At 42.0% G+C, this 27,928-nt stretch overlaps 1 protein-coding gene and 1 long non-coding RNA gene across 3 annotated transcripts in view; both read left to right on the top strand.

The window, feature by feature from the left end:
- The first annotated feature begins 282 nt into the window (after positions 1–282).
- The window catches only part of LOC118363430 (uncharacterized), a 106,970-nt gene continuing 79,324 nt past the window's right edge, over positions 283–27,928 (top strand). For both annotated transcript variants that reach the window (XR_004821402.2, XR_008087560.1), the window contains exons 1-2: positions 283–1,132; positions 13,166–13,283. This is a non-coding gene — a long non-coding RNA (uncharacterized LOC118363430). The remainder of the gene's footprint in view (positions 1,133–13,165; positions 13,284–27,928) is intronic.
- Positions 19,059–20,778, top strand: LOC118363429 (transcription factor Sox-3-like). The gene has a single exon (XM_035744287.2). The coding sequence runs from the start codon at positions 19,257–19,259 to the stop codon at positions 20,148–20,150; it is 894 nt and encodes a 297-aa protein (XP_035600180.1). The 5' UTR covers positions 19,059–19,256; the 3' UTR covers positions 20,151–20,778.

Here is a 27,928-nt window from a genome sequence, read left to right as displayed (position 1 = left end):
TTAAATGTCAGGAATTGTCACACAATCACACAAACATACATCATTACCGAGTATAACATTGACTGCCTTATCGATTGCTACCTCCCTTCATAGCACGTTAGCATAGCTCCTTCTCAGAGCTTCATTGGGCCCTCATGCTCTGACAGATGGGAGGTTAAAGGCTTCTTAAATGTCTATATCAATCTGCAGGGTTGTCATGGTGACAGAACACCATTAGCTGTCAGGATGCGTCAAGGGGGATCATCAGAACAACATCCCAGAAGTGGATGGATGGCTCTCACTGTCACTATCTCTATGGACATTAGGGCTAGATCAGCCTCTAATGGCATTGCTGTAAATACCGAAAATGGTTTTGTAGTTTTAACTCCAATAATCACGAATATGCTTGTATTAAGTTAACCTGCAGTCTAGAATTGCAACATCCTGTATTACAGTGAATCTGATAACACTGACTGCATTGTTATATTTGTATTAATACGATCTGTTGAATACTAATATGGTTCTGACCCGGTAAGGGTATTGTCCTTTCAACGCCACACAACAAGCATTGTAGTCCATTCCCCTGGGATAGGAGACGTTTTGTTTGTGTCCTCTTTTTACACCAGCACTCCTTTTTGACACAGAGACTCCTCTCTCTTCTCTCCCGCTGCACTGTAGCCCTTTTCAAAATGAGAAGCTCCAGGTCAGTTTCCCTTTCCAAGTTTTACGGCCTGCCATGTTGTCTATTCTGCTCAGCTATTTAAAAAATGTTGAATATCAACAATGGCTTTCACTGGTGCATTGTCAACTTTTGTATGAAGCAATCTTGGCTGAATGAGATGGGTCCCAGAGCAGGGAGGGCTCGGCTGTAGCGTGCACAGAGACACCACAGACGCCTGCTTGGTTCTCCCTCTCTTGCTCTGCTGCAGGTGGGATTGAGGAGGCAGGAGCAGCCGCCCCTCTCGTCCCTGTCTTAGCCCAGCCGGTTTCGTCTGCATGGGGCTGGGCATTCCACCCACTCGTCAGTCCTCGCCGCGAGCCCTTCCTCATCCCAAGGCCCCATCCCACTGGACCTGTCGTCTGGAGCCACTGAACGTGTGACACCTCACCCAGGGATCGGAGAGCCAGAGCCCCGGAGGCCAGTCAGAGCTGGGTGAGTGTCTGAGTGTGAGATGGTGGTGGTTGGGAGTTGTGAGGGAGGAAAGTGGGAGGGTGGTGTAGAGAGAGATGGCATGTTCTCTGTAGCTCTATGCAGCTCCAAGACAGCAGAAAATCTAACGGCAAAAAGTTTGCGGTCCATCTGAGTCATAGGGTTTTAATTTACAAAGTTGTTGGGTAGGAATGCATTCACTGTAAGATAAATCATGGAAACATTTTCATGTCCAGTCTGGCAAAAATATCAAATGACTACAAATGATACAGATACAGACATTTTCTGTAAAGGTTTCACCTATTGGTCCGGATGCCATGATTGTATATTGTGTGTGTATTGAGGGGCAAGTTAGTAAAAATGATCAGGCAAAATGTCAAGACACAAGGTGGACAGGGCCAACAGAAGAGATCATGTGATTAAAGTTACTTTCAAAGCAGGTATGTAGCTTTAGATCAGAGCTCAAACTCAAACAAAATAAATGTGATGGTTTGACAGACCCACTACAGCTTTTTGACTGTAATGTACTGACATGTTAACCTAGTGCACAGGGATGTAATAAAATCTAAATCAAACTTCAAAGACAACGCTGGTAACAGTTTATGTAATGCATGGCACGATTCACTACTCCCTTCATACGCTTGAATGCTTCCATGTGTTTACGCGGCTGATCGTGTGTTTGTACAAGCACAAGTGAGTGAGTGAGTGAGTGAGTGAGTGAGTGAGTGAGTGAGTGAGTGAGTGAGTGAGTGAACGAGGGAGGGAGGGAGGGAGGGAGGGAGGGGAGGGAGTGAGTGAAGTGAGTGAGTGAGTGAGGAGGAGAGTGAGTGAGTGAGTGAGTGAACGAGGGAGGGAGGGAGGGAGGGAGGGAGGGAGGGAGGGAGGGAGGGAAAGACAAGAGGAAAAGATCAATGAGAGTGAGAGAGCTCCAGCTGGAGGTAGCTTAGTGTCACTGTGTTACTGTCAGTGAGGAGTGCAGTGAGTCTGTGAGACATCTCATCTCCTTTCCTCTCAGCAGCAGCTTGTATCTTCCATTGACACGTCAGTCTCCGGGGCATTGAGCTGTCCTCTTCAGCTGCACTGATCTCACCCCTGTTGTGGTACTGTGTTTGTCTGTGGGCATTACGATTCAACTCAGTACCGTCATATGCACAAAATAAACTATATATACAAAATATATACAGTACCAGTCAAACGTTTGGACACACCTACTCATTCAAAGGTTTTTCTTTGTTTGACTATTTTCTACTTTGTAGAATAATAGTGAAGACATCAAAACTATGAAATAACACATGGGATCATGTAGGAACCAAAAAGTATTAAACAAAGTCAAATCAAATCAAATGTTATTTGTCATATACACATGGTTAGCAGATGTTAATGTGAGTGTAGCGAAATGCTTGTGCTTCTAGTTCCAACAATGCAGTAATAACCAATGAGTAATCTAACCTAACAATTCCACAACTACTACCTTATACACACAAGTGTAAAGGGATAAAGAATATGTACATAAAGATATATGAATGAGTGATGGTACAGAACGGCATAGGCAAGATGCAGTAGATGGTATAGAGTACAGTATATACATATGAGATGATTAATGTAGGGTATGTAAACATTATATTAAGTGGCATTGTTTAAAGTGGCTAGTGATACATTTTTTTTTACATCAATTTCCATCCATTTCCATTATTAAAGTGTTGAGTCAGTATGTTGGCAGCAGCCACTCAATGTTAGTGGCGGCTGTTTAACAGTCTGATGGCCTTGTGATAGAAGCTGTTTTTCAGTCTCTCGGTCCCTGCTTTGATGCAGCTGTACTGACCTCGCCTTCTGGATGATAGCGGGGTGAACAGGCAGTGGCTCAGGTGGTTGTTGTCCTTGATGATCTTTATGGTCTTCCTGTGACATTGGGTGGTGTAGGTGTCCTGGAGGGCAGTTAGTTTGCCCCCGGTGATGCGTTGTGCAGACCTCACTACCCTCTGGAGAGCCTTATGGTTGTGGGCAGAGCAGTTGCCGTACCAGGCGGTGATTGTGCATCTGTATAAGTTTGTGAGTGCTTTTGGTGACAAGCCGAATTTCTTCAGCCTCCTGAGGTTGCTGCGCCTTCTTCACAACGCTGTCTGTGTGGGTGGGCCAATTCAGTTTGTCCGTGATGTGTAAGTCGAGGAACTTGAAACCTATTACCCTCTCCACTACTGTCCCGTCGATGTGGATTGGGAGGGTGCTCCCTCTGCTGTTTCCTGAAGTCCATAATCATCTCCTTTGTTTTGTTGAGTGTGAGGTTATTTTCCTGACACCACACTCCGAGGGCCCTCACTTCCTCGCTGTAGGCCGTCTCGTCGTTGTTGGTAATCAAGCCTACCACTGTAGTGTCGTCCGCAAACTTGATGATTGAGTTGGAGGCGTGCATGGCCACACAGTCGTGGGTGAACAGGGAGTACAGGAGGGGGCTCAAAACGCACCCTTGTGGGGCCCCAGTGTTGAGGATCAGCGGGGGTGGAGATGTTGTTCCCTACCCTCACCACCTGGGGGCGGCCCATCAGGAAGTCCAGTACCCAGTTGCACAGGGTGGGGTCGAGACCCAGAGCTTGATGATCAGTTTGGAGGGTACTATGGTGTTAAATGCTGAGCTGTAGTCGATGAACAGCATTCTCACACAGGTATTCCTCTTGTCCAGATGGGTTAGGGCAGTGTGCAGTGTGGTTGCGATTGCGTCGTCTGTGGACCTATTGGGGCGGTAAGCAAATGGGAGTGGGTCTAGGGTGTCAGGTAGGGTGGAGGTGATATGGTCCTTGACTAGTCTCTCAAAGCACTTCATGATGACGGAAGTGAGTGCTTACGGGGCGGTAGTCGTTTAGCTCAGTTACCTTAGCTTTCTTGGGAACAGGAACAATGGTGGCCCTCTTGAAGCATGTTGGAACAGCAGACTGGGATAAGGATTGATTGAATATGTCCGTAAACACACCAGTCAGCTGGTCTGCGCATGCTCTGAGGACGCGGCTGGGGATGCCGTCTGGGCCTGCAGCCTTGCGAGGGTTAACACGTTTAAATGTTTTACTCACGTCGGCTGCAGTGAAGGAGAGCGAGCAAAAAAGTTATTCAGTCTGTCTGGGAGCAAGACATCCTGGTCCGCGAAGGGGCTGCTTTTCTTTTTGTAATCCGTGATTAACTGTAGACCCTGCCACATACCACTTGTGTCTGAGCCGTTGAATTGTGACTCTACTTTGTCTCTATACCCACACTAAGCTTGTTTGATTGCCTTGCGGAGGGAAAAGCTACACTGTTTGCATTCTGGTTAAAAGCAGTGGTTCACGCTTTCAGTTTCGTGCGAATGCTGCCATCAATCCACGGTTTCTGGTTTGGGAATGTTTTAATCGTTGCTGTGGGTATAACATCGCGGATGCACTTTCTAATGAAGTCGCTCACCGAATCAGCGTATTCATCAATGTTGTTGTTGGACGCAATGCGGAACATATCCCAATCCACGTGATCGAAGCAGTCTTGAAGTGTGGAATCAGATTGGTCCGACCAGCGTTGAACAGACCTGAGCGAGGGAGCTTTTTGTTTTAGTCTCTGTCTGTAGGCTGGAAGCAACAAAATGGAGTCGTGGTCAGCTTTTCCGAAAGGAGGGCGGGGGAGGGTCTTATATGCGTTAGTTAGAATAACAATGATCCAGGGTTTTACCAGCCCTGGTAGCACAATCGATATGCTGATAGATTTTAGGGAGTCTTGTTATAAGATTATCCCTGTTAAAATCCCCAGCTACAATGAATGCAGCCTCAGGATATGTGGTTTCCAGTTTACATAGAGTCAAATAAAGCCACCCTTTGCCTTGATGACAGCATTGCACACTCTTGGCATTCTCTCAACCAGCTTCAGGAGGTAGTCACCTGGAATGCATTTCAATTAACAGGTGTGCCTTGTTAAAAGTTAATTAGTGGAATTTCTTTCCTTCTTAATGTGTTTGAGCCAATCAGTTGTTTTGTGACAAGGTAGGGGTGATATACAGAAGATAGCCGTATTTGGTGAAAGACCAAGTCCATATTATGGCAAGAACAGCTCAAATGTTTATTTTTTTATTTAACCTTTATTTAACCAGGTAGGCCAGTTGAGAGCAAGTTCTCATTTGCAACTGCGACCTGGCCAAGATAAAGCAAAGTGGTGCGACAAAATAACAACACAGAGTTACACTTAAACAAACGTCAGTCAATAAAACAATAGAAACATCTATGTACAGTGTGAGCAAATGTAGAAGATTAGGGAGGTAAGGCAATAAATCGGCCGTAGAGGCAAAATAATTACAATTTAGCATTAACACTGGAGTGATAGACGTGCAGATGATGATGTACAAGTAGAGATACTGGGGTGCAAAAGAGCAAAAAGATCAATTACAATATGGGGATGGCTGTGTACAGGTACAGTGATCCATACACCGTGGGGTGGCAGGGTAGCCTAGTGGTTAGAGTGTTGGACTAGCAACCAAAAGGTTGCTGAGCTGACAAGGTAAAAATCTGTCATTCTACCCCTGAACAAGGCAATACCCACAGTTCCTGACTTGCCTAGTCATCAAGACAAAGGGTGGCTACTTTGAAGAATCTCAAATATATTTAGATTTGTTTACACTTTTTTGGTTACTACATTATTCCGTAGGTGTTATTTCATAGTTTTGATGTCTTCACTCTTATTCTACAATGTAGAAAATAGTACAAATAAAGAATAACCCAAACTTTTGACTGATACTGTATGTGGACATCCCTTCCAATTAGTGGATTTGGCTTTTTCAACAACACCCATTTCTGACAGGTGTATCAGATCAAGCAAACAGCCGTGCAATCTCTACAGACAAACAATGGCAGTAGAATGACCTTACTGAAAAGCTCAGTGACTTTAAACGTGGCACTGTCATAGAATGCTACATTTCAAGTCAGTTCATCAAATGTCTTTCCTGCTATAGCTGCTCCAGTCAACTGTAAGTGCTGTTATTGTGAAGTGGAAACGTCTTGGTGCAACAACAGCTCAGCCGCAAAGTGTTAGGCCACACAAACTCACAGAACAGGACCGCTGAGTGCTGAAAAGCATAGCGCGTAAAAATTATCTGTCCTCAGTTGCAACTCTCACTACCGAGTTCCAAACTACCTCTGCAAGCAATGTCAACACAAGAACTGTTCGTCGGGAGCTTTATGAAATGGGTTTCCATGGCAGAACAGCCGCACACAAGCCTAAGATCACCATGCGCAATGTAAAGCATCGGCTGGAGTGGTGTAAATCTCACCGCCATTGGACTCTGGAGCAGTGTAAACGCGTTCTCTGGAGTGATGAATCACCCTTTACCATCTCAAATTAAATACAATTGTATTGGTCACATAACATACAGTTGAAGTCTGGAGTTTACATACACCTTAGCCAACTACATTTAAACTCAGTTTTTCACAATTCCTGACATTTAATCAGAGCAAAAAATCCATGTCTTAGGTCAGTTTAGGATCACCACTTTATTTTAAAAATGTGAAATGTCAGAATAATAGTAGAGATAATTATTTATTTCAGCTTTATTTCTTTCATCACATTCCCAGTGGGTCAGAAGTTTACATACACGCAATTAGTATTTGGTGGCATTGCCTTTAAATAGTTTAACTTGGCTCAAACGTTTCAGGTTGCCTTCCACAAGCTTCCCACAAGAAGTTGGTGTAACTGAGTCAGGTTTTTAGGCCCCTGGAAGTACTTTGGAAGTATGCTTGGGTCATTGTCCATTTGGAAGACCCGTTTGCAACCAAGCTTTAACTTCCTGACTGATGTCTGAGATGTTGCCTCACCACCCTCTGGAGAGCCTGCGGTTTTGGGCGGTTCAGTTTCCATACCAGGCGGTGATACAGCCCAACTGGATGCTCTCAATTGTGCATCTGTAAAAGTTTGTGAGGGTCTTCTTCAGCCTTCTGAGATTGAAGAGGCGCTGAAGCGCCTTCTTCACCACACTGTGTATGTGGGTGGACCATTTTAGATTGTCAGTGAAGTGTATACAGAGGAACTTGAAGCGTTTCACCTTCTCCACTGCAGTCTCCAAAAGTCCACGATCAGCTCCATTATTTTGTATGCGTTGAGGGAGAGGTTATTTTCCTGGCACCACCCTGCTAAGGCCCTCACCTTCTCCCTGTAGGCTGTCTCATCATTGTTGGTAATCAGGCGTAATACTGATGTGTCGTCTGCAAACTTGATGATTGAGTTGGAGGCGTGCGTGGCCATGCAGTCATGGTGAACAATGACTACAGGAGGGGGCTGAGCACACACCCTTGTCGGGCCCCTGTGTTGAGGATCAGTGTAGTGGAGGTGTTGTTTCCTACCTTCAGGAAAGTCCAGGACCCAGTAGCATAGGGCGGGGTTCAGTCCCACGGCCCCAAGCTTAATGATGAGCTTGGAGGGTACTATGGTGTTGAAGGCTGAGATATAGTCAATGCACATCATTCTTACATAGGTATTCCTCTTGTCCAGATGGGATAGGGCGATGGTGATTGCATCATCTGTGGGTCGATTGGGGCGGTATGCAAATCGAAGTGGGTCTAGGGTGTAAGGTAAGGTGGAGGTGATATGATCCTTAACTAGCCTCTCAAAGCACTTCATGATGACAGAAGTGAGTGCTACCGGGCGATAGTCATTTCGTTCAGTTATCTTTGCCTTCTTGGGTATAAGAACAATGGTGTACATCTTGAAGGAAGTGGGAACCGTGGACTGGGATAGGGAGAGTTTGAATATGTCCGTAAACACTCCAGCCAACTGGTCTGCGCATGCTCTGAGGACGCGGCTAGGGATGCCATCTGGGACGGCAGCCTTGCTGGTGTTAACACGCTTAAATGTCCTACTCACGTCGGGCACAGAGAACAAGATCCAACAGTCCTTGAGAGTGGGCCGCGTCGGTTGCACTGTGTTTTCCTCAAAGCGGGTGAAGAAGGTGTTTAGCTTGTCGAGGAGCAATACGTCAGTGTCTGCAACGTGGCTGGTTTTCCTTTTGTACACCGTGATTGTCTGCAGACCCTGCCACATACATCTCATGTCTGAGCCATTTTTGCCTGTTTGTTTGCCTTACGGTGGGAATAACTACACTGTTTGAATTCAACCATATTAACAATTACCTGGCTGTGGTTAAATGCGGTGGTTCGCACTTTCAGTTTTTAGCTAATGCTGCCATATATCCACGTTTTTTTGGTTTGGGTATACACTTCCTGATGAACTGATGTCTGTGTATATGTCAATGTTATTCTCAGAGGCAACCCTGTAACATATCCCAGTCCGTGTGATCAAAACAATCTGGAAGCATGGATCTGCCAGTCCGACTGACATATTTGGGTTTGCCAGATGGTAGGAGAACACTACCTGCCACAATGCATAGAGCCAACTATAAAGTTTGATGGAGGAGGACTAATGGTCTGGGGCTGTTTTTCATGGTTTGGGCTAGGCCCCTTAGTTCCAGTGAAGGGCAATCTTAACACTACAGCATACAAATACATTCTATACTTTTCTGTGCTTCCAACTTTGTGGTATCAGTTTGGGGAAGGCCCTTTCCTGTTTACGCATGACAATGCCCCCGTGCACAAAGCGAGGTCCATACAGAAATAGTTTGTTGAGATCGGTCTGGAAGAACTTGACTGGCTTGCACAGAGCCCTGACCTCAACCACATCGAACACCTTTGGGATTAATTGGAACGCCGACTGCGAGCCAGGCCTAATTGCCCAACATCAGTTCCCAACCTCACTAATGCTCTTGTGGCTGAAGTCCCCGCAGCAATATTCCAACATCTAGTGGAAAGCCTTCCCAGAAGAGTGGAGGCTGTTATAGCTGCAAAGGGGGGAACGAACTCCATATTAATGCCCATGATTTTGGAATGAGATGTTCGATGAGCAGGTCTACCTTTGGTCATATAGTGTATGTGCCCTTCTGACTGAGATCCTCTTCATTCAATCCCATGTACAAGTGAAAGACACTGGCTCTGAACGTAGTGTCACAAAGCACACCAGGACAAAACATCAGGATTATAGTACCCAGTACTGGACCATAGATACGTTAGTAAGTCTATTCCTAGACATTGATAGTACTCCTAAAAGCCTGTTTCCTCCATTCATTCCATTCCTCCATTCATTCATTCTCTGCCAGTAATATACAGAACCTAATGTCCCGTAAGTGTGATTTGATCCTGTCTGTTTCAGTGGAGGATGCTGAGGGGAGGACGGCTCATAATAATATCTGGAACGGAGCAAATGGAATGGGACCAAACCCATAGAAACCATGTGTTTGATATATTTTATGCCATTCCAACGATTCCACTCCAGCCATTACCACGATCCTGTCCTCCCCAAATGAAGGTGCCACCAGCCTCCTGTGGTTTGTTTATTTTCCAGAATGGTGTCAGTCCTGATGTAATGGGCATGTGGTGGGAAGTGTGTTTTTGAGGGGGTAGCTGTATTTTCTAATGTTCCGTGTTAAAACTCCCCAAAAAGATTTCTCCTCATTCCAGACGTTCATACTGCTTATGTAGACTTTGCCCATGTTCAATTGCTTTTCACACATTTGGTTACGTTACAGGCTTGTTCTAAAATTGATCAAATTAATTGTTTTCCTAATCAATCTACACACAATACCCTATAATGACAAAGCAAAAACAGGTTTTTAGACATTTTTGGCAAAGGTTCTGAATAGTTATGTAAATGTGTTTTTTCTGTTTTTCATAAATTTGCCCAAATTTCTAAAAACCTGTTTTTACTTGTCATTGTGGGGTATTGTGTGTAGATTGATGAAAAACGATTTAATACATTTTAGAATAAGGCTGGAATGTAACAACATTTTGAAAAAGTAAAGGGGTCTGAATACTTTCCAATGCGATGCGTGTTTATAGACCCTGGTAAGGCAGTGAGTGAGTTGATGTCTTGCTACCTCTGGAGATCCAGCCGGCAGCACAGTCCTCTGTCTCACCTCTCAAAGTGAGCTCAGCTCACTCCTCGTTACCTCAGGAAAGGTGCAACCAGCAGCACACTCCTTTCAGACTCAGGCCAGGCCATCCATTATCCTGTCAACACTCCTACTTCCCCACCTTAGTTTGGGCTCAATTTAGAACACTGTCTGTAATGAAACCACCAGTAATCACCCAAACGCATCTCGTCACGCTCAAGGTAATTAATATATTTGGAGGGCGATGGCTAACTCTTAATTAAATTATGCCTCTTTTAATGAGACTGTGACTGAGACTAAATGTATGGCCACTATCTCCATTATCAAGTGCTTGGTGCGCAACAGAGATTTGTCATTTTCCTCCAAATCACTCGCAGATTAGGTTTAATGACGCTCGTGATTAATCTATCAATTTATACTTGTTTGTTTCTCTTTTAAACATATAATAAATTACATTTTGTAATTACCTCAACCAGCTTTGGCTACTGCAAAAGCCTCTGTTTCTGCAATTAATGCACAAAGTATTCCTATTATATGTAATTTTGGGGGAAAATACAGATAACTTCATATTATTAATCATATTACAAAATTGGATGTTTTTAATTAATTCAAGATACACTCTGAAAATTAATTGCGCATTCTCACAATACTATCTTAAACTAATGAAGGCTCGACAAAGAGACTGCTTAATTTTTTTTAAAGGGGCCAGATTAGTGGGATCTCAATTATGTCTAAAACAAAAGCCAGCCGCTTGCTAGGGCAGGGCGCAAAGAAAGAAAATGATGCTTCAGCACTTTCTCCCAAACAAAAAAAGGAGAACGTTTCTATTGTTTTTGGGGAACTGTAGAACATGGCAATGATTCAAAAGATACACGAGAAATAATGAGTGCTGTAATTAGCCATGCAGTAGGCAATAACAGTCTTTAAAATGATAATGTAGAGTAGACAGAGGTGGTTCATAAAAGGTGATTTACAAGCGTCAACGTCACTAAACCGGATGGCATCATCAGCCTGCAGACAGACAGGGTATTGTGTTAGGAACTCAGCAGCCTGGGGTTGAACAATGACATTAAGCATACTGTACACTATTAGAGGTTAAGGTGTCTTGAAGAACCTTTTGGGTTGCCACACCGGAGGCTCCTTGAGAAAACCTCTCTGAAAATGGTCTTTCAAGATCCCCTTCTGAAAGCCTATTCGACGAACCCCTGTGTAAAGGTTCTAACCAGAATTGAAGCTACAACACTGTCAGTGTTCAACATGAACATATACAGCCAAACAGATGAACAGAAATCACATTTATGTTAATATCTATTAAAGCCACGCCCCTACTAAGCCTTGCCTGCACTCCAGGATTCCTCCAAGGAACACTTTGCTAAATTGAACCATTAAAAGTTTCCTCCAAGAACCTCTCAAAAAAACAAAGGTGCAAATATGATTGACTGGCAATCCAAGAGGTTACAGACCACCACATATACAGGGCTACAGGTAATACAGAAAGGAGATGGATGGAGGTGATTGGCCCATTTGGTCAATTGAGATGATAGAGATTACAACACATTTTAATAGGAGGGCCTTTTCAGTTGAGGAAGTTCTCAGCAACCGAATCTCCTCTCATGCAAACATAGAAGTAGTCATGTTACATCCTCATTTCAAAACAATGAATTGTTATAACAGCCAGCTTGACTCAGTGGCTCAGTAGAAAAAAACATATGACATTTTCTGCTTAATTAAAACTGAATCAAAATTTGCTTTGAATGGTCATGATCTAATAATTCTGGGTATTTCAGTATTTTTTTATTTTTAATTTAACGCACCATATACCAAATGTGCTGTTATGGATGTTTTTTTAATTGTCCATACTGAAAGTAAGGGATTATTGTTTTAAAATGTGCTCCAGGGAGCAAATTGAAAGCGTATATTCATTTAAAATGCTTCTTTTCTAATGCCCTTTTTATGTGACATACGTTCATTAAAGCTTTGAGGTACATTGGCCAATAACCCTTATATAAAATGCACATGTTACTTAAGGAGTCCTTCAGGCATCACAAAATGATTGCCTATCATTGCCTTGACTAAGTCTATTCAACATATTCACACATTAAGTGTGTGTTATCTATTCTAAAAAGACAAGTAAACAACCCATTATGTTTTAGTGTTCACCATAGTCATTTAAAATAACCTTTTCTAGCGAGGAAGCAGCTATTGCTACAGCCTGACTAAATTTAGGCCTGTGCCCAGGAGGTTGGTGGCACCTTAATTGGGGAGGACGGGCTCGTGGTAATGGCTGGAGCAGAATCAGTGGAATGGAATCAAATACATCAAACACATGTTTTGATGCCCTTCCCTTACGCCGTTCCAGACATTATTATGAACCGTCCTCCCCTAGGCAGCCTCCACTGGGCCTGAGAGTTGTAGCTCAAAAGTGACTGCATCTTGTGTCTGTAAGGTGAGCTGCTGTCTTCTCAGTGAGTGTGTGGATGTGTATCGGTGAGTAGGCGAGTCGGTGGGTGTGCTTGAGAAAAAGTGTTTATGGATGCGACCACGAGTACGACACCAAGCAAGAGCTATAAATCCCAGGACACTCTCTTTGGCTAAGTGAGATGGAGCAGAGAGAGAGCTGGGTGGTCACGCCTTGTCTGCTGATGACAGTGGTGGGTTAAAGAGATTACACCGGGGTCTCTGTGTGTCAGCAGCCGTGGCCCGGCCCTCCTCACACTGGAACACAATGAGCAACGACATGCTTGGGCTGCTGGGGGTGGGGGGCTCCGTTTCAAGCATTCCTCACAAACAGCTACAGGGGGGAAATAACATGTTGCATGTTGTCTTTGCTTCTCAGCTCAATTGAGACGCTTACATTCCAGCGGGCCCAACAACGTGGCCAGTTGGCTGGTGGTGGTGAGTGCGGACGTAATATAACGTCTCAGAGCTGAGCTGAGCCTCATCGGCGCAATGACAACACAACAAACGACTCATCTGAAGCATTGGCAAGACCTTTTCATTAAGCCCTGGTGGACAGACGACACAACACTAAAGCTTGTTGGCTGCCTGTGAAAAAGGGAAATGAGTTCTGTTCTGAATGCTTGTTTTTCTTCTCTTTGAAGGTATGAAGGACAGGCCCTCTGTCTTAATGACTGACTGATTCACGGACATGGCTTTCAACAACATGGTCGGTCCTAGAGGAAGAAATTATGCTCTAACAGTCACACAACCCAACACACAGTGAGTTGAATAGACCCCCCTTCTCCATTCCCCATCTCGATTCATTAGGCCAGATGACATGGCAATAGGTTTGCTATGAAGGAACCATGAGTTTAAGTGTGGGTGCAGAGACAGTTAGCGGTGAAGGACACATCCACTGCCACTGCAGCATTCTCTGGTTCACACTCACTCAGCTTGTCATGAAAACCACTTCCCCCAGCCCTCCTTTACACCCACTATGAGGATGCACTGAGAGCAGTGATGCTATACACACAAGCCCCTCTTCCACCATTAGCGTGTTTTATTTTGAAATCAAATTATTTCGTTTTTCTTTTATGGAGCTAACATATTCCTAAATATGTATTTATAGATGGCTTACACTCCTTGTCATAGACTGTTTTTCGAAATGGTGCTAACGTAATGGATAAATGTTAAATTAACCGTGAACAAATGAATCACTGCTAATAGTGCACTGTCCAACTACTTGATGTGCTACAGGGATGTATGTACAAGTTGCTGCATGATGCGAACTAGTGTGATATATATCGTTAGGATTACTAAACAGTCAATAATTCGCAAGTGATGATGTTGTTCATCGTTAGCAATAAACCGCAACATTTTAGTATCTTGTAGTCTGTCACTGACCCTTAACCTTTGGTGTTCCATAGGCTATTACGCAAGGCACGTTATTGTCTTAATAACAGTCTATAAACAGCCGATTGAAAATATACTGTACAAAAATATGAATAAGAATAATAAATATAAATTAACAATATTTGATTAATTAATTAACAACAATGTATGCCCTTTAGTTTTATTCATAGACATAGAACATGTATTTTTATTATATATTCATGATTATTTAACTTTGCAAAATCATTAATTTGGGTGATTCAAAGCTATGGTCATTTTGTCAATGTAATTAGCACATTATGTAATCTCTGGTGAAATGTGATTAGAAGCTAAAATGATTCCACAGTCAGTAATGACCTTGCATTACATACAGACATTAAACACGTTAAAATATATATGCAGCAAGGCATGCGGTTAATAACATTAAATATCTACAGGAGCATGAGTTCGTTCAAATGTTACGACTTTTACAACAAATGAGGGTAGTAACCCCGCTCTACTGCCCTTCCTTGAAGTGACCCGTGCATATTATTTTACCTGTGGTAAAACGAGGGAAGACGCAACCATTTACACTGACACAATGGGAACAGCAGACCGTGTGTAAATTGCATCTTCATTTGCATTCCTGGTCCAAAAATCATGCAAATCTTAATGAGACAGTCTCTATTGTGGCTGTAATTGAAAACCCATTCTTTGTTAATTACTGTTTCGCAAAGGCCTTGTCCGCAGTCACTGAGCTGAAACAAAAAAGTTATTGATTCCAGAGGCCGTGGGGTTTAAATGGACTTCTAACGGAATGGTCTATAGTCTGTTTGAGGGAATATCCATATTTTCCCAGGCCAAAATGATAGTTTTGCCCCTTGGATTAAATAAAGAACGTTGGGGATCCGTTTCGCATTTCTAACCGCACGTGTTCTCTTTAAATGTATGCCAACAAAGCCTATAGCCAGCAACCAAACCCCTGTTATTTAGGAATCAGTCTATTGATAAGGCTAGTTAAATACCACAGATAACTATCTCTATTCATATTGGGGGATTGAAATCAGTATATAGTATTTATTCAAATTATAAAACAAATACACTGCCATGTCTAATAGATTTCTTTCAGTGGGGATATTATAGAATATTAAGTTTACCATGCGCCTTCCAGCACATTGTCTGTACTGAATAAAATGTCTCTGACCAAAAGCCCTATTCAGTAATGCCCTTTCAATGGGGGAATTAATGCATCTTTTGTGTCAATTAGACCGAATTAGAATGAATTTGAATTCGCCTGAAGCCCTGCGCAAATAACGTTGTTCATTATATACTTTTTAGTAGGCTATATCCTCTTATCATATTGTGCGGATATGCGATAGCGGGCCTTTCTGTAATTCCCATATTGTTTATTTACTGCTCATTAATACGATTCAGATCAGGAGTGAAATAGAGATTATTCAACATGATGGGTCATAAATGTATTAGTCTTTCATTTGAGGAATACGTTTTAATTCAATAATTTTTATTTAAAAAAAATGGTATACATTGGACTATAAAAGAAAAATGACTTGATGGGTTGCCCAAGGTTGTTCCTGTCAATGAATGGGAGCTCTTGGCCAATTGTTGCTGAGAGGCCTTCTGTGGGGGCTGATGCAGTTTATCGAAAGAGGCTTTAGTGTGTCTTGGTGTATACTTTATAAGACTTGATTAAAAATATAGTATGTTCCTTTGTCACTCAATTGCTGCATCCCTTCGTGTTGCATGACAAGTTAATCAAATTAAAATAAAGGGCTTGTTCGCCCTTGTTCGCTAATATCAGATATGGTAACTCAACTGGCATTGTTTGCATGCTGGTTGCACATTACTCTGCATACATGAACATACACACATTTCCTCCAAACACTTTCAACAGTGTGTTTCTGCAAGCCGTGACGCTGCAGGCCATGGGGCCCGAGGGGCATGGAGCTCGCTGAGGCCGAACACTGGCAGGCTTTGCTGGTGGTCCTCCTCGCCCTCCGCTTTCGTTAATTAGGAAATGAGGTGCACAGAGGCCCTCATTACCGTACCCCGGGTAACTTCGAGTTTTCGCTTTCCCGCTGTCTGGTCGATTTCCATAAGAAGATTACAAGCAGATAAATGTGTGAATCTTGACAGATAAACAAATAACTGCTTTCTGAATTAAATGGGTTAACCCAAGCACTAATTAGAGGTTAGCGACAAATCCTGTGCTCTGTTGATGGCGGATCAATCAACAAAGCTTTTCAATTGATTAACGTCTAGGTAAATCAATATGTTGTTATATGAGCTGGATAGCAAGTGATGAACTGCGTTTCTATGGTATTGATTTACATGAATACTGTGTCTTCAACTAAATTCAATGTAGGCTACTCTTTCTCTGACAGACATGTTTTGAAAGTGAATTCCATTCGTTAAATGTATTAAAGTTCCAATGCAGCCGTTTGTATCTCAATATCAAATCATTTCTGGGTAACAATTAAGTACTTTACACTGTGATGGTTTTTAATGAAAATTGTGAAAAATAAACTACAATTGATTCTTAGCAAACATCAATTTCTCAGTAATTTTGCTAGGACTGTCTGGGAGTGGCCTGAGTGGGAAGGGGAAAACTAGCTGTTATTGACAGAGGCTTGGAACTCTCTTTCTTATTGGTCTGTTCACTAATCTACCACCCAGGGAAGTCACCAAGCAGGCCAAAACTCCATCCCACCAAAACAGGCTGAAATTTCAGGTGGTCTTTGCAAACAGCTTTTACACTGAAAGGGTATTATCATACTTTGTACAATTTCCCAGTATTATTCCAACCTCATAGTGTGGAAACATATATAAAACATGGGGAAATCACGTTTTTGACTGCACTTGGCTTTTAAATAAAATGCAATATCCCCCTATATTTCAACATCATCAGATTGGGTGTGGCGGCAGGTAGCCTAGTGGTTAGAGCGTTGGACTAGTAACCGAAAGGTTGTTCGATTGAATCCCGAAAGGTTGTTAGATTGACAAGGTCCAAATCTGATATTCTGCCCCTGAACAAGGCAGTTAACCCACTGTTCCTAGGCCGTAATTGAAAATAAGTATTTGACAAGTTAAATAAAGGGAGAAAATAAATGTAGGCTTGTATATTACATCATATTGTTATGGGTACATGGACTATAGATTATATTATTTCATGTCAAGCCTGTGTATTTTCAAGCCTTGATAATTATTTTTTTTTTGTAAATCGTATGCTATTCTGTTGAAAAGAGGTGACAATAGGTTATTTAAAGTTTTGTTATCAAATAATCTCCCCTTTCGATTTTGAAATACAATTCACATGCAAAAATATGCTTACCCATGATTTCAATAAATTAGATGGGTTCCTGAAATAAAACATAGACATTTGGAACTTCTTTAGATTTAATAGTGAAGTCATTAGTGTGCAGAATTCCTTTTCGTTAATATTTAAAATCTTTAATCGCTCCCAGATCTGTGGTGCTCAAAATTGAGTGGCGGAAGTGTTCATTTAGGAGGTTTTTGATGGACGAAGCGCGTGTAGTCATTAGCAGGTGCCAAGTTTCCCCGAGGGCTGGGAGAAAATCTCACTTCTGTTTCAACTGCAAAACAGGAATCGTGTGTTTTGGGTCTTTGCGGTGACCATATTAATAACCATTAGCACTGCAGAGTGAAAACGTTTTACGCACAAGAGCTGTCGAATTTCACGACGAAGTAGCGTAAATATATATGAACTTTCTCAGAGCACCAATCAACCCTTCCTTCAAAACAGTCTTGAGAGGTAGGCTGGCTGTAAGCAGTTCTCCACAAGAGGTCGTTGATGTATCAAGTTTTTATCTTTCGCCGCTGTACCGTTCCCAATGTTGGCTGTTTTGAGAATTGGCAACTGAGATGAACCAAAATTAGTCGAGAAATAGAAAGTGAATCCGCATTTGCAAACATCGATGGACATGGTAAACAAATCATTTAAACCAATATTGTACCAATTACGGACACTTGCGGTGCAGTTTATTTTAAGTAACCCACATTTACATTTAAAACATCTTCTGTGTCATGCTGTTTTGATTAATCAGACTTTTTGTCAATATGTTCATTTAATAAATACATTCTAACTCAACACACACATTTTCAATATATTAACAAATTGTTTGTTGTCTGACATTGGCTGCAATTGAAATGGTATTTACAAAAACCCTTCATACAGGAACCTCAAGTTATATATAGATGCCAATCTACAATTCTAAGATATCATCTTGATATTTAAAGAGGGACTTTTCTGCTTCTATATTTGCCTTACACTCATAGGTCTATCTATACAGTCATTGGGACCCCGCCTCCAGTCACCACTTGAATGGGATTATTTGATTTCCACCGTTTTTTTTTTTTACCAAGACCGCTTACAAATGACGAAGTTTACGTCTGTAATGACATGATTTGCTAGAGTTTTCTAAATGGTTTATTTATGATCAGTCATGTCTACAGCACCTACAAACTCAAACCTATATATTTAATTATTAGGATAATATATTTGATGTTCAAGGTGACTTGAATTGTCGACTTGATCCGTTCCATCAAACTTATTCGTTTCATTTTAAAACCCTATATAGGCTATGCTTCAGTTTGTTTCAGTAAGATTTCAGCCATTTTCTAAAATGTTTCCTGCATGTGATGTAACTTACATTTTAACATCTCAATATACATACATATATATATGGTTTGTTTGAATGACTTCAGATTAACTATAATTAAGCAATAAAGCCAGAGGAGGTATGGTATGTGGCCAATATACCACGGCTACGGGCTGTTCTTATGCATGACGCAACAAACCCAGAGGTGCCTTATTGATATTATAAACTGGTTACCAACATAATTAGACAATAAAATAAATGTTTTGTCATACCCATGCTATACGGTATGATATACCACGGCTGTCAGCCAATCAGCATTCCGGGATCGAACCACCTAGTTTAAAAAAAATCTAATTTAACTGTTTTATAATATGTTCTTTATGTATAAAGTTGAATCTATCCCTTTCCTTCTACAACTCCAACCAGAGCACTGTCCAACTCAATTCGGTAGACGAAGCCGTGCTGTGATTGGTCGGGAGCAACGCATTGTTTCGCTGTCAATCCAAATCACATGACCCGGGAACTAATAACAGCTGAGGTTGGCGGACAAGTTTGCAGAGTTCTGTTTCAGAGCACTGAGAAATCGGAAGCACCTGACAAACTAACATTGCCTGAGCTTCTTTTGACAACTTTTTTCCCCCCTCACATGAGACTGGTCAGTACTATTTCTATCTCTCTTGTCTTTGATGGTATTTTTGTTTAACTTTATCCACGCCTGAGAGTGAACATTTTCAAAGCCGTTCGAATGTATAACATGATGGAAACCGAGATCAAGAGCCCACTCCCGCAGTCCAATTCGGGTTCAGCGGCGGGCAACAAGAACAACAGTGCCAACGACCAGGACCGGGTGAAGCGGCCTATGAATGCTTTCATGGTGTGGTCCCGTGGACAGCGGAGAAAGATGGCACAAGAGAACCCTAAAATGCACAACTCTGAGATTAGCAAGCGGCTCGGTGCAGACTGGAAACTTTTGACCGACGCGGAGAAGAGACCCTTCATCGACGAGGCCAAGCGTCTGCGCGCCATGCACATGAAGGAGCATCCGGATTACAAATATCGTCCCCGCAGGAAGACCAAGACCCTGCTCAAGAAAGACAAGTATTCTTTGCCTGGAGGACTTCTGGCGCCAGGTGCCAACGCTGTCAACAACGGCGTCTCGGTGGGACAGCGGATGGACAGTTATGCTCACATGAATGGCTGGACCAACAGTGCGTACTCTCTCATGCAGGACCAGTTGGCCTACCCTCAGCATCACAGCCCACAGATTCAGCAGATGCACCGGTATGAGATGGCAGGGCTCCAGTACCCCATGATGTCCTCGGCGCAGACCTACATGAACGCAGCATCCACGTACAGCATGTCCCCCGCATACACGCAGCAAACCTCCAGTGCCATGGGCTTGGGTTCCATGGCCTCCGTGTGCAAGACCGAGCCGAGCTCACCACCTCCGGCGATTACTTCTCACTCCCAGAGAGCGTGTTTGGGGGACCTGAGGGATATGATCAGCATGTACCTGCCTCCCGGTGGCGACAGCGCGGATCACCCGTCCCTGCAGACCAGTCGGTTACACAGTGTACATCCGCACTATCAGACCGCGGGGACTGGCGTGAACGGAACGCTACCCCTAACCCACATTTGAAAAAATGACTATAAACTTAAGTACTTCGTATACTTGAACATTTTGATTGCTAAAATAATCGCCGTTCAGTAGTTAAAAAAACAATAATTCATTTGATTTTGTTTATTTCCTTGTTGTCCATTTTAAAGCATTTTAAAACTACATATCCTGGACTGAAACTGAATGTTCAGTCCACCAGAGTAAATTGCATTGCAAATAGGCTTTTATCATGATTTATAAGCAATCAACTTCTGTAGAAGAATTGGACTTCTATTTTAATAATGCCATCATATTTTCTCTGAAAAAGGCATCTGGCCTCGTGAAGAGGCATTGTATTTCAGAAAAGCTGGATTGAGAGTTGGTTCATACGTGTTTACACTTAATTTGTAGAATGTCAGTGTCGGCTGTGTCCAAATCTTTGTAGTCTTTTTCTTCATGACCTAGGTTTTAATGAAATGTAAGACTGTGGGGTGCAAGTTTATTTATAGTATTTTTTTTATTTTATGTTATAATGTTCCATTTTTGTTTGACATTTTTTAGTCAGGTTAACCCATCATGGGCCAGGAGGTTTTATTTAAAACTGACGTTTCTACTTATTTTAAGGCCATCCTCTATTCTTAAATGATGAATAAATTTGTACGAAACAAGATTACTGAGTCCGTGTGTTTTGGTGATTGTGTGGGGTATGAGCCACCTGATGAGTACTTGTCGATAGGGGATGTGACGTGAGTTTGAGTGAAATCTGTCAGGTATCATGGGAGATGCCGCTTCACAGAATGAAATGAGTGGAACATTGAAAAGCAAAGTGATTTATCTTAGGCGATGGGTCTAACGAAGTGTGGCTAATGAGAACTCAAACATGACGGATGAACACGGTCTTGTATAACTCAAGTTTTTATAATCTCTTCCACTTAAAATAGGCCTATTGCAAACACTAATTTTAGTAAATAAAATATACGCTCATTTAGATTTTGTATAGTGTTGCATAGCCCAATTATTGCTTTGTATAATTCTGTTAACTTTAACGATCAGCATATCTTCCAATTATCGAAATATAGGATTCCCCCCCCCCCCTCCTAACTTTGGTTGTGGTGAATGTATTTATTTTTTTCCATTACTATTTAGGCTTAACTAAATACACCGGTATCTGACTAGTTACTCACTTATGCAATTTTGTTGGGAATAGCTGGGACATGGAGAAATACGGCAGCACCTAAAATATGTCAAAGACAATGGGCCTATAAAGTGTAGGTCTAACGTTTCCTTAACGCTCCTTTGTGTGGAGTTCAGCAAAGTCCTTCCAATATTGACTTTGGATCCTTTATACATAGTTATATCAGATGGCAAAGTGAATCTAGGTAGGCCTACCTGTAAATCCACTCCTTTATTGTGCACAGTTTAAGGCCAACATGTTCAACGGGGTGACTGAGTGTGACGATTCATATTTTTTATTTTTATTTTATTAGGATCCTCAATAGCGACGGATAGTCTTCCAGGTGTCCAGTCTTACTAGGGTCAGACACAAGCAAAAAGACATCACAGGTAAAATACTTTACAATTGACATATATTAAAAGTGTATACATCTCTGTTATACATGCACACAAAGTAGGTCACATGGCGAGAAGCGTTTTGCAGTGAGGTGTTACTTTATTTGTTTTTGGAACCACGTTTTCTGTCCACTTGCGCTATATGAGATGGGAGTTTCACACAATCCTGGCTCTTTATACTTTATTTCCTTGAATTTGTTCTGGATTTGGGGACTGCGAAAAGACCCCTTGTAGCGTGTGTAAATTGACTGCAATCAATTAGGAATGTTCAACAATGTTTCTAATAAGAACAAGAAGCTCTTGGCCAAGCGAGACTGGCATGCATTATTGTCGTGTCTATTATAGCCCTTGGTTGAAGCTCGGTGTTAAATTCAAATGTCCCTGCCAATATGACGCCAATATTGATGAAAATTCGCAAATCAATTTGATTGTAGGTTATGAACACACTCCCTGCCTCGCATCATGAGCCATTCGTCCGTTACCGAGAACCACAGAGCAGATTTTTAACAAGGTCGTTAGCATTAGGGCGCCAGGTATCCTAGTGGCTAGAGCGTTAGGCCAGTAACCCGAAAGGTTGCTCGATCGATCCCGAGCTGACAAGGTAAAAATATTTTCTTAACTGACTTGCCTAGTTAAATAAAGGATAAATAAAATTAGGGTTGTCAGACAATTGTTTTGGATGACATGGGTCCCATTATGCCTGGCGAAAACCAAACATTGCATTACACAGTAAGAGCCTTATACCAATGGTAAAGCATGATGGTGGTAGTGTGATGGTTTCCTTTCTAGGGAGTTTTTCCTTGCCACCATGCTTCTATGCATGCATTGTTTGGGATTTTAGGCTGTGTTTCTGTGCAGCACTTTGAAATATGATTTTGGGGAGGTAGGGTAGCCTAGTGGTTAGTGTTGGACTAGTAACCGGAAGGTTGCAAGTTCAAACCCCCGAGCTGACAAGGTACAAATCTGTCGTTCTGCCCCTTTACAGGCAGTTAACCCACTGTTCCTAGGCTGTCATTGATAATAAGAATTTGTTCTTAACTGACTTGCCTAGTTAAATAAAGGTAAACATTTTTTATTTTTTTTATCAGCTGATGTAAGAAGGGCTAATTTAAATAAATTTGATTTGATGGTTTGGGGATGCTTTTCTGTCTCAAGACCTGGAAGACTTGCCTTAATAGAAGGAACCATGAATTCTCCATCAGAATTCTACAGGAGAATGTCAGGCCATCTGTCTGTGCAGCAAGACAATGACCCAAAACATCAAGTCTACATGGAAATGGTTAAGGAACAAATTTGAAGTTTTGGAATGACCTAGTCAAAGTTCAGACCTAATCCCAATTGAGATGTTGTGGCAGGACTTGCTTGAAAATTCACATGTCACTGAGTTAAAGCAGTTCTGCATGCAAGAGTGGGCCAAAATTTCTCCACAGCGATATGAGAGACTGATCAACAACTACAGGAAGCGTTTGATTGCAGCTGAAGGTGGCACTACCAGTTGAGTGTAAGAGGGCAATTACTTTTTCACACAGGGGAATTGGGTGTTGCATAACTTTGTTAATAAAAAGTATTTGAACTCCGGTTCCATTTGATCTAATATTAGATTGTTGAAGACCTGATCACATTCAGTATAAAAAATAGAGAATCAAAGAGGGCAAATACTTTTTCACAGCTCTTTATATGCGGTTCATAACTAGCTTACTGTTTATTCAAAGCCATTCGTTTTCTCAGCTGTGGTTTGTGGTCTGGATTGTTCTTAGTTGAGGAAATGTAGTGTAGATAAACACAAGTTTTCTTGTCTAAAATCTGGCTACCTTGTCTTACTGTCGCTTGGTCTGTGCAATGCAAATTAACATGAACAGCGTGGCAGTTTCCCAAAGTTTGGTTGTAAATTTAACATTAACTAGCTATGTCTTGTAAGAAAGTAGGATATATTGTGGTGAATGAACTTGCCATACACGTTATCTAACATTAGTTTTATAATATAATAATAATATATGCCATTTAGCAGACGCTTTTATCCAAAGCGACTTACAGTCATGTGTGCATACATTCTACGTATGGGTGGTCCTGGGGATCGAACCCCCTACCCTGGCGTTACAAGCGCCATGCTCTACCAACTGAGCTACAGAAGGTTTTAAGTTGGCTAACGTTAACTTGCTAGTTAACATTAACTGGCTATCATAGCAGCCAAGGATGTTCTCAATCATGTTTGTGCTACGATTACACTCAAGTGTCAAGATGAGCATTTTACACATGATGACTTTAGCCTTATATGAAAAACCTTAGCTAGATGACTCTACTGGTCATCTATGAACGTTTGAACATCTTGAACGATCTAGCCTTCATTTCCATGTACTTAGTCTTCACATGGCACAGCCCGAAGAGGACGGGCCACCCCTCTGAGCCTGGTTTCTTCCTAGGTTCCTGCCTTTCTAGGGAGTTTGTCCTAGCCACCTTGCTTTATATCTGCATTGCTTTCTGTTTGCGGTTTTAGGCTGGGTTTCTGTAGAAGCACTTTCAGACATCTGCTGATGTAAAAAAGGGCTTTATAAATGTCATACTTGGCAAAATATAGCCATCTAGCATTCCTTGTTTGTTGGGTAGCTACTTAGCCAACATTAGCTCATCTGATTGGTATAACATTATGTTAGATAACTAGTTAGCTAGCTAATCAAAACAAAAACACATTTATTGGCGAGCTACCTTCTCATTTGCCTGTTTGTTATCTGGCTAGCTTTCAGCTGACTGGTGTTAGCTAGCTAGAGAGGCTAGCTGCTGGACTTTGCAAGCTAACGTTAGCTAGGTAGCATTAACTAGTTAGCTACCTAGCTAATCAAAATAACTGCTTGCATTTTATTGATTAACCTCATTGAATACCATCATATAGTTAGCTATATACAGCAGCCTAAGTTTGTTCGCATACACTTCTAATGACTGGTAGCATGGTGCAAGCAGCCGTGTTGCAGAGCAAATGACCACCGGGCATTAGAACTCAGATTAGCCTGAAAACATTGTCAGAAATGCTGCAAAAAGGTAGCACATTGTTTGTTCTTAACGGACAAAAATGAGCGCATGAGAGCGAGTAGAAATTAATCAAAACTGTTGCCCCTGGGGCACATAGCTACAGTGCTACGAAAGTATTTTCCCCTTTTCTAATTTTCTCTACTTTTACACGGAACGGTATGAGATCTTCAACCAAAACTTAATATAGGAAAAAGGGAACCTGAGTGAACCAATAACACAACCATTACATACTTATTTCATAAACAAAATTATGCAACACCCAATGCCCCTGTGTGAACAAGTAATTGCCCCCTTACACTCAATAGGTGGTTGTGCCAGCTCAATATCTAGGCATCGTATAAGAACTAGACAACGGAGTACATAAAGTGACAATTAGACTTGCCACCTTTTCAGACTGAATAAGTTTGTAGGGCCTAGATTTAAAAAAACATGTAGCCCCAATTTCGCTCTTGTCTCTAACTCCCCAACGGGCTTGGGAGGCGACGGTCGAGTCATACGCCCCCAGAAACATGACACGCCTAACCGCACTCCTTAATGCCCGCCCGCTTAACCCGGAAGCCAGCCACACCAATGTGTCAGGGGAAACACCATTCAACTGATGACCAAGGTCAGCCTGAAGGCGCCTGGCCTGCCACAAGGAGTCACTAGAGCACAAAGGGCCAAATAAAGCCCCCTGGCCAAACGATGGTTGAACCCCCAAACGCACATGTGAACATGAGCCTGTGTTGCGCTGCCAGTGTCCAGAATAGCTGTTTCAAACATGGAGAATACAGTCCAGCTCCCTTTCCTGCCTAGTCATTATAATCCACATTTGTGCTGACTGATTAAGTGTTGTTACTTTTCAGTGTGTTCCCAGAAAATCTGAAGTTGCCATCAACAAGTTAAAAAAGTAGTCGGAGGGTGTGGGTCCTGCACATGGTGCACCCAGGTAAAACAACATCAGAATAATTGAGGGGGTTTGATCAATCGATTTGGAACCGGGCCAACCTCCTGGACTTGAGCCAGGTGCCCACTCAGTCTGAAGTCAGCTCAGCAAAAGTGACGTAATTAAGCACGGGTACTGACCAAGACGAGATTGAGAACACACATTACACATTATTGTAAAAATAATTTGTTCTTAACGGATTTGCCTAGGTTAAATAAAGATTAAATATAAATAGAATAAGTTATGTAGCCAGTAGGTCCCTCAGGTCCTCTGACACTAGCCTTTTAATTGTCCCAAAGCCTAGGACAAAGAGGCATGGAGAGGCAGCCTTGAGTTATTATTCCCCCAGCCTCTGGAATAAACTGCTATATTGTGAACATGTTTTAATATATTTTTTTTAAATATCTCTTTAGCTTTGCTTTTCCTTAGGGTGCTTTTTAATTGATCAGTTTGTCTTTGTTTTATCTTATGTTTGTGTAGTAAATATTTCAGATTTTATTTATTTATTTTCATGTCTGACATGTGCTGTATAAAGCTTGATTTGACTTAACACATGTAGGATTCTGTATTTTGACATGCAAAAGTGATTGCCTTTTGATAAAGCGTTTTTATCTGCCTTCCCTCCCCGATGATGTGATGGGCCATAGTCCAGTGTAGCCAAGGACAGATGAATCAAACCCCCTCTGCTTGCTTAAATTGTGTGCCATGCTGTGCGCAGTCAAAATAATTACATGCTTGCTTACTTGGCAAGCTACGTGATTAATGAGTCTGTTTTCCACATCTTTTTTTAGCATGATGTTTTGACCAAGCAAGCAAAATTAACTAACAAAATTGGTTTTGAAGTAACGCTTCAAGACTGTCCATATATAAATGTTCTGTCAAATCAAAGTTTTTAGAACGGGGATCGTAGTGTAATGACGAGGTCCTGTATGTTTTAAGATTGGGAGGAAAACCCACAGAGGATACATTTTGACAATTGAGTTTATAGTTTTGACAGCTCCTTACCGACACACATTTTAATTTATTAGGTGGCTCTTAAAAGAGCCTTTGGTTTGTGTTTGAGTGGCAGTGAATGTGGTGGTGTATACACTTGTGTTCGTCCTGCTAGAACGGCGAAGAGACCAGCTTTGAGACTCTCCAGGAGTCTGAAAGCTACGCCTTACCGATTTGTGGTTATTATGGATGACTGTTCACACATCTAAATGTATATTTGAACCAAATGGTTGAGTTCAAGAAGTGTAAGCTGCTTATCAATACTTCAAGTTCTCCCACATGTTTTCATATGTATACTTCCATTTATGACGTGTGCTCTTACTGGAGTTGGACAGTTGTGGACAGCATTACTTAGGACATTTGTAGCTGAGGTTTTGAGCACCTGTCCAATTTCAGATTTTATCACATGTACAGAACCAGTCAAATGTTTGGACGCCTACTCATTCACAGGTCTTTCTCTTTACTATTTTCTGCATTGTATAGTAGTGAAGACATCAAAACTATGAAATAACACATGGAATCATGTCTCAACCAAAAAAAGTGTTAAAACAAATCATTGTTTTATATTTGAGACTCATGAAAGTAGCCACCCTTTGCCTTGATGACAGCTTTGCACACTCTTGGCATTCTCTCAACCAGCTTTTCCAAAAGTCTTGAAGGAGTTCCCACATGCTGAGCACTTGTTGGCTGCTTTTCCTTCACTCTGCGGTCCAACTCATCCCAAACCATCTCAATTGAGTTGAGCTCGGGTTATTGTGGAGGCCAGGTCATCTGATTCAGCTCTCCACTCTCGTTGGTCAAATGGCTCTTACACAGCCTGGAGGTGTGTTGTGTCATTGTCCTGTTGAAAAACAAAAATGATAGTCCCACTAAGCACAAACCAGATGGGGTGGTGTATTGCTGCAGAATGCTGTGGTAGCCATGCTGGTTAAGTGTGCCTTGAATAGTAAATAAATCACTGACCGTGACACCACCAAAGCACCATCACACCTCCTCCATGCTTCATGGTGGGAACCACACATGCAGATATCATCCGTTCACATACTCTGCGTCTCACTAAGACACGATGGTTGGAAGTAAAAATCTCAAATTTGGACTCATCAGACCAAAGGACAGATTTCCACCGGTCTAATGTCCATTGTTCATGTTTCTTGGCCCAAGTACGTCTTAATCTTATTTAGTAGTGGTTTCTTTTGCTGCATGAAGGCCTGATTCACACAGTCTCCTCTGAACAGTTGGTGTTGATGTGTCTGTTACTTGAACTCTGTGAAGCAATTATTTGGGCTGCAATTTCTGAGGCTGGTAACTC

The sequence above is a fragment of the Oncorhynchus keta genome, chromosome 30 (genome assembly GCF_023373465.1).
Source record: "Oncorhynchus keta strain PuntledgeMale-10-30-2019 chromosome 30, Oket_V2, whole genome shotgun sequence".
In the NCBI taxonomy this organism is placed as follows: Eukaryota; Metazoa; Chordata; class Actinopteri; order Salmoniformes; family Salmonidae; genus Oncorhynchus; species Oncorhynchus keta.
This window is presented reverse-complemented; position numbering and strand designations above follow the sequence as displayed.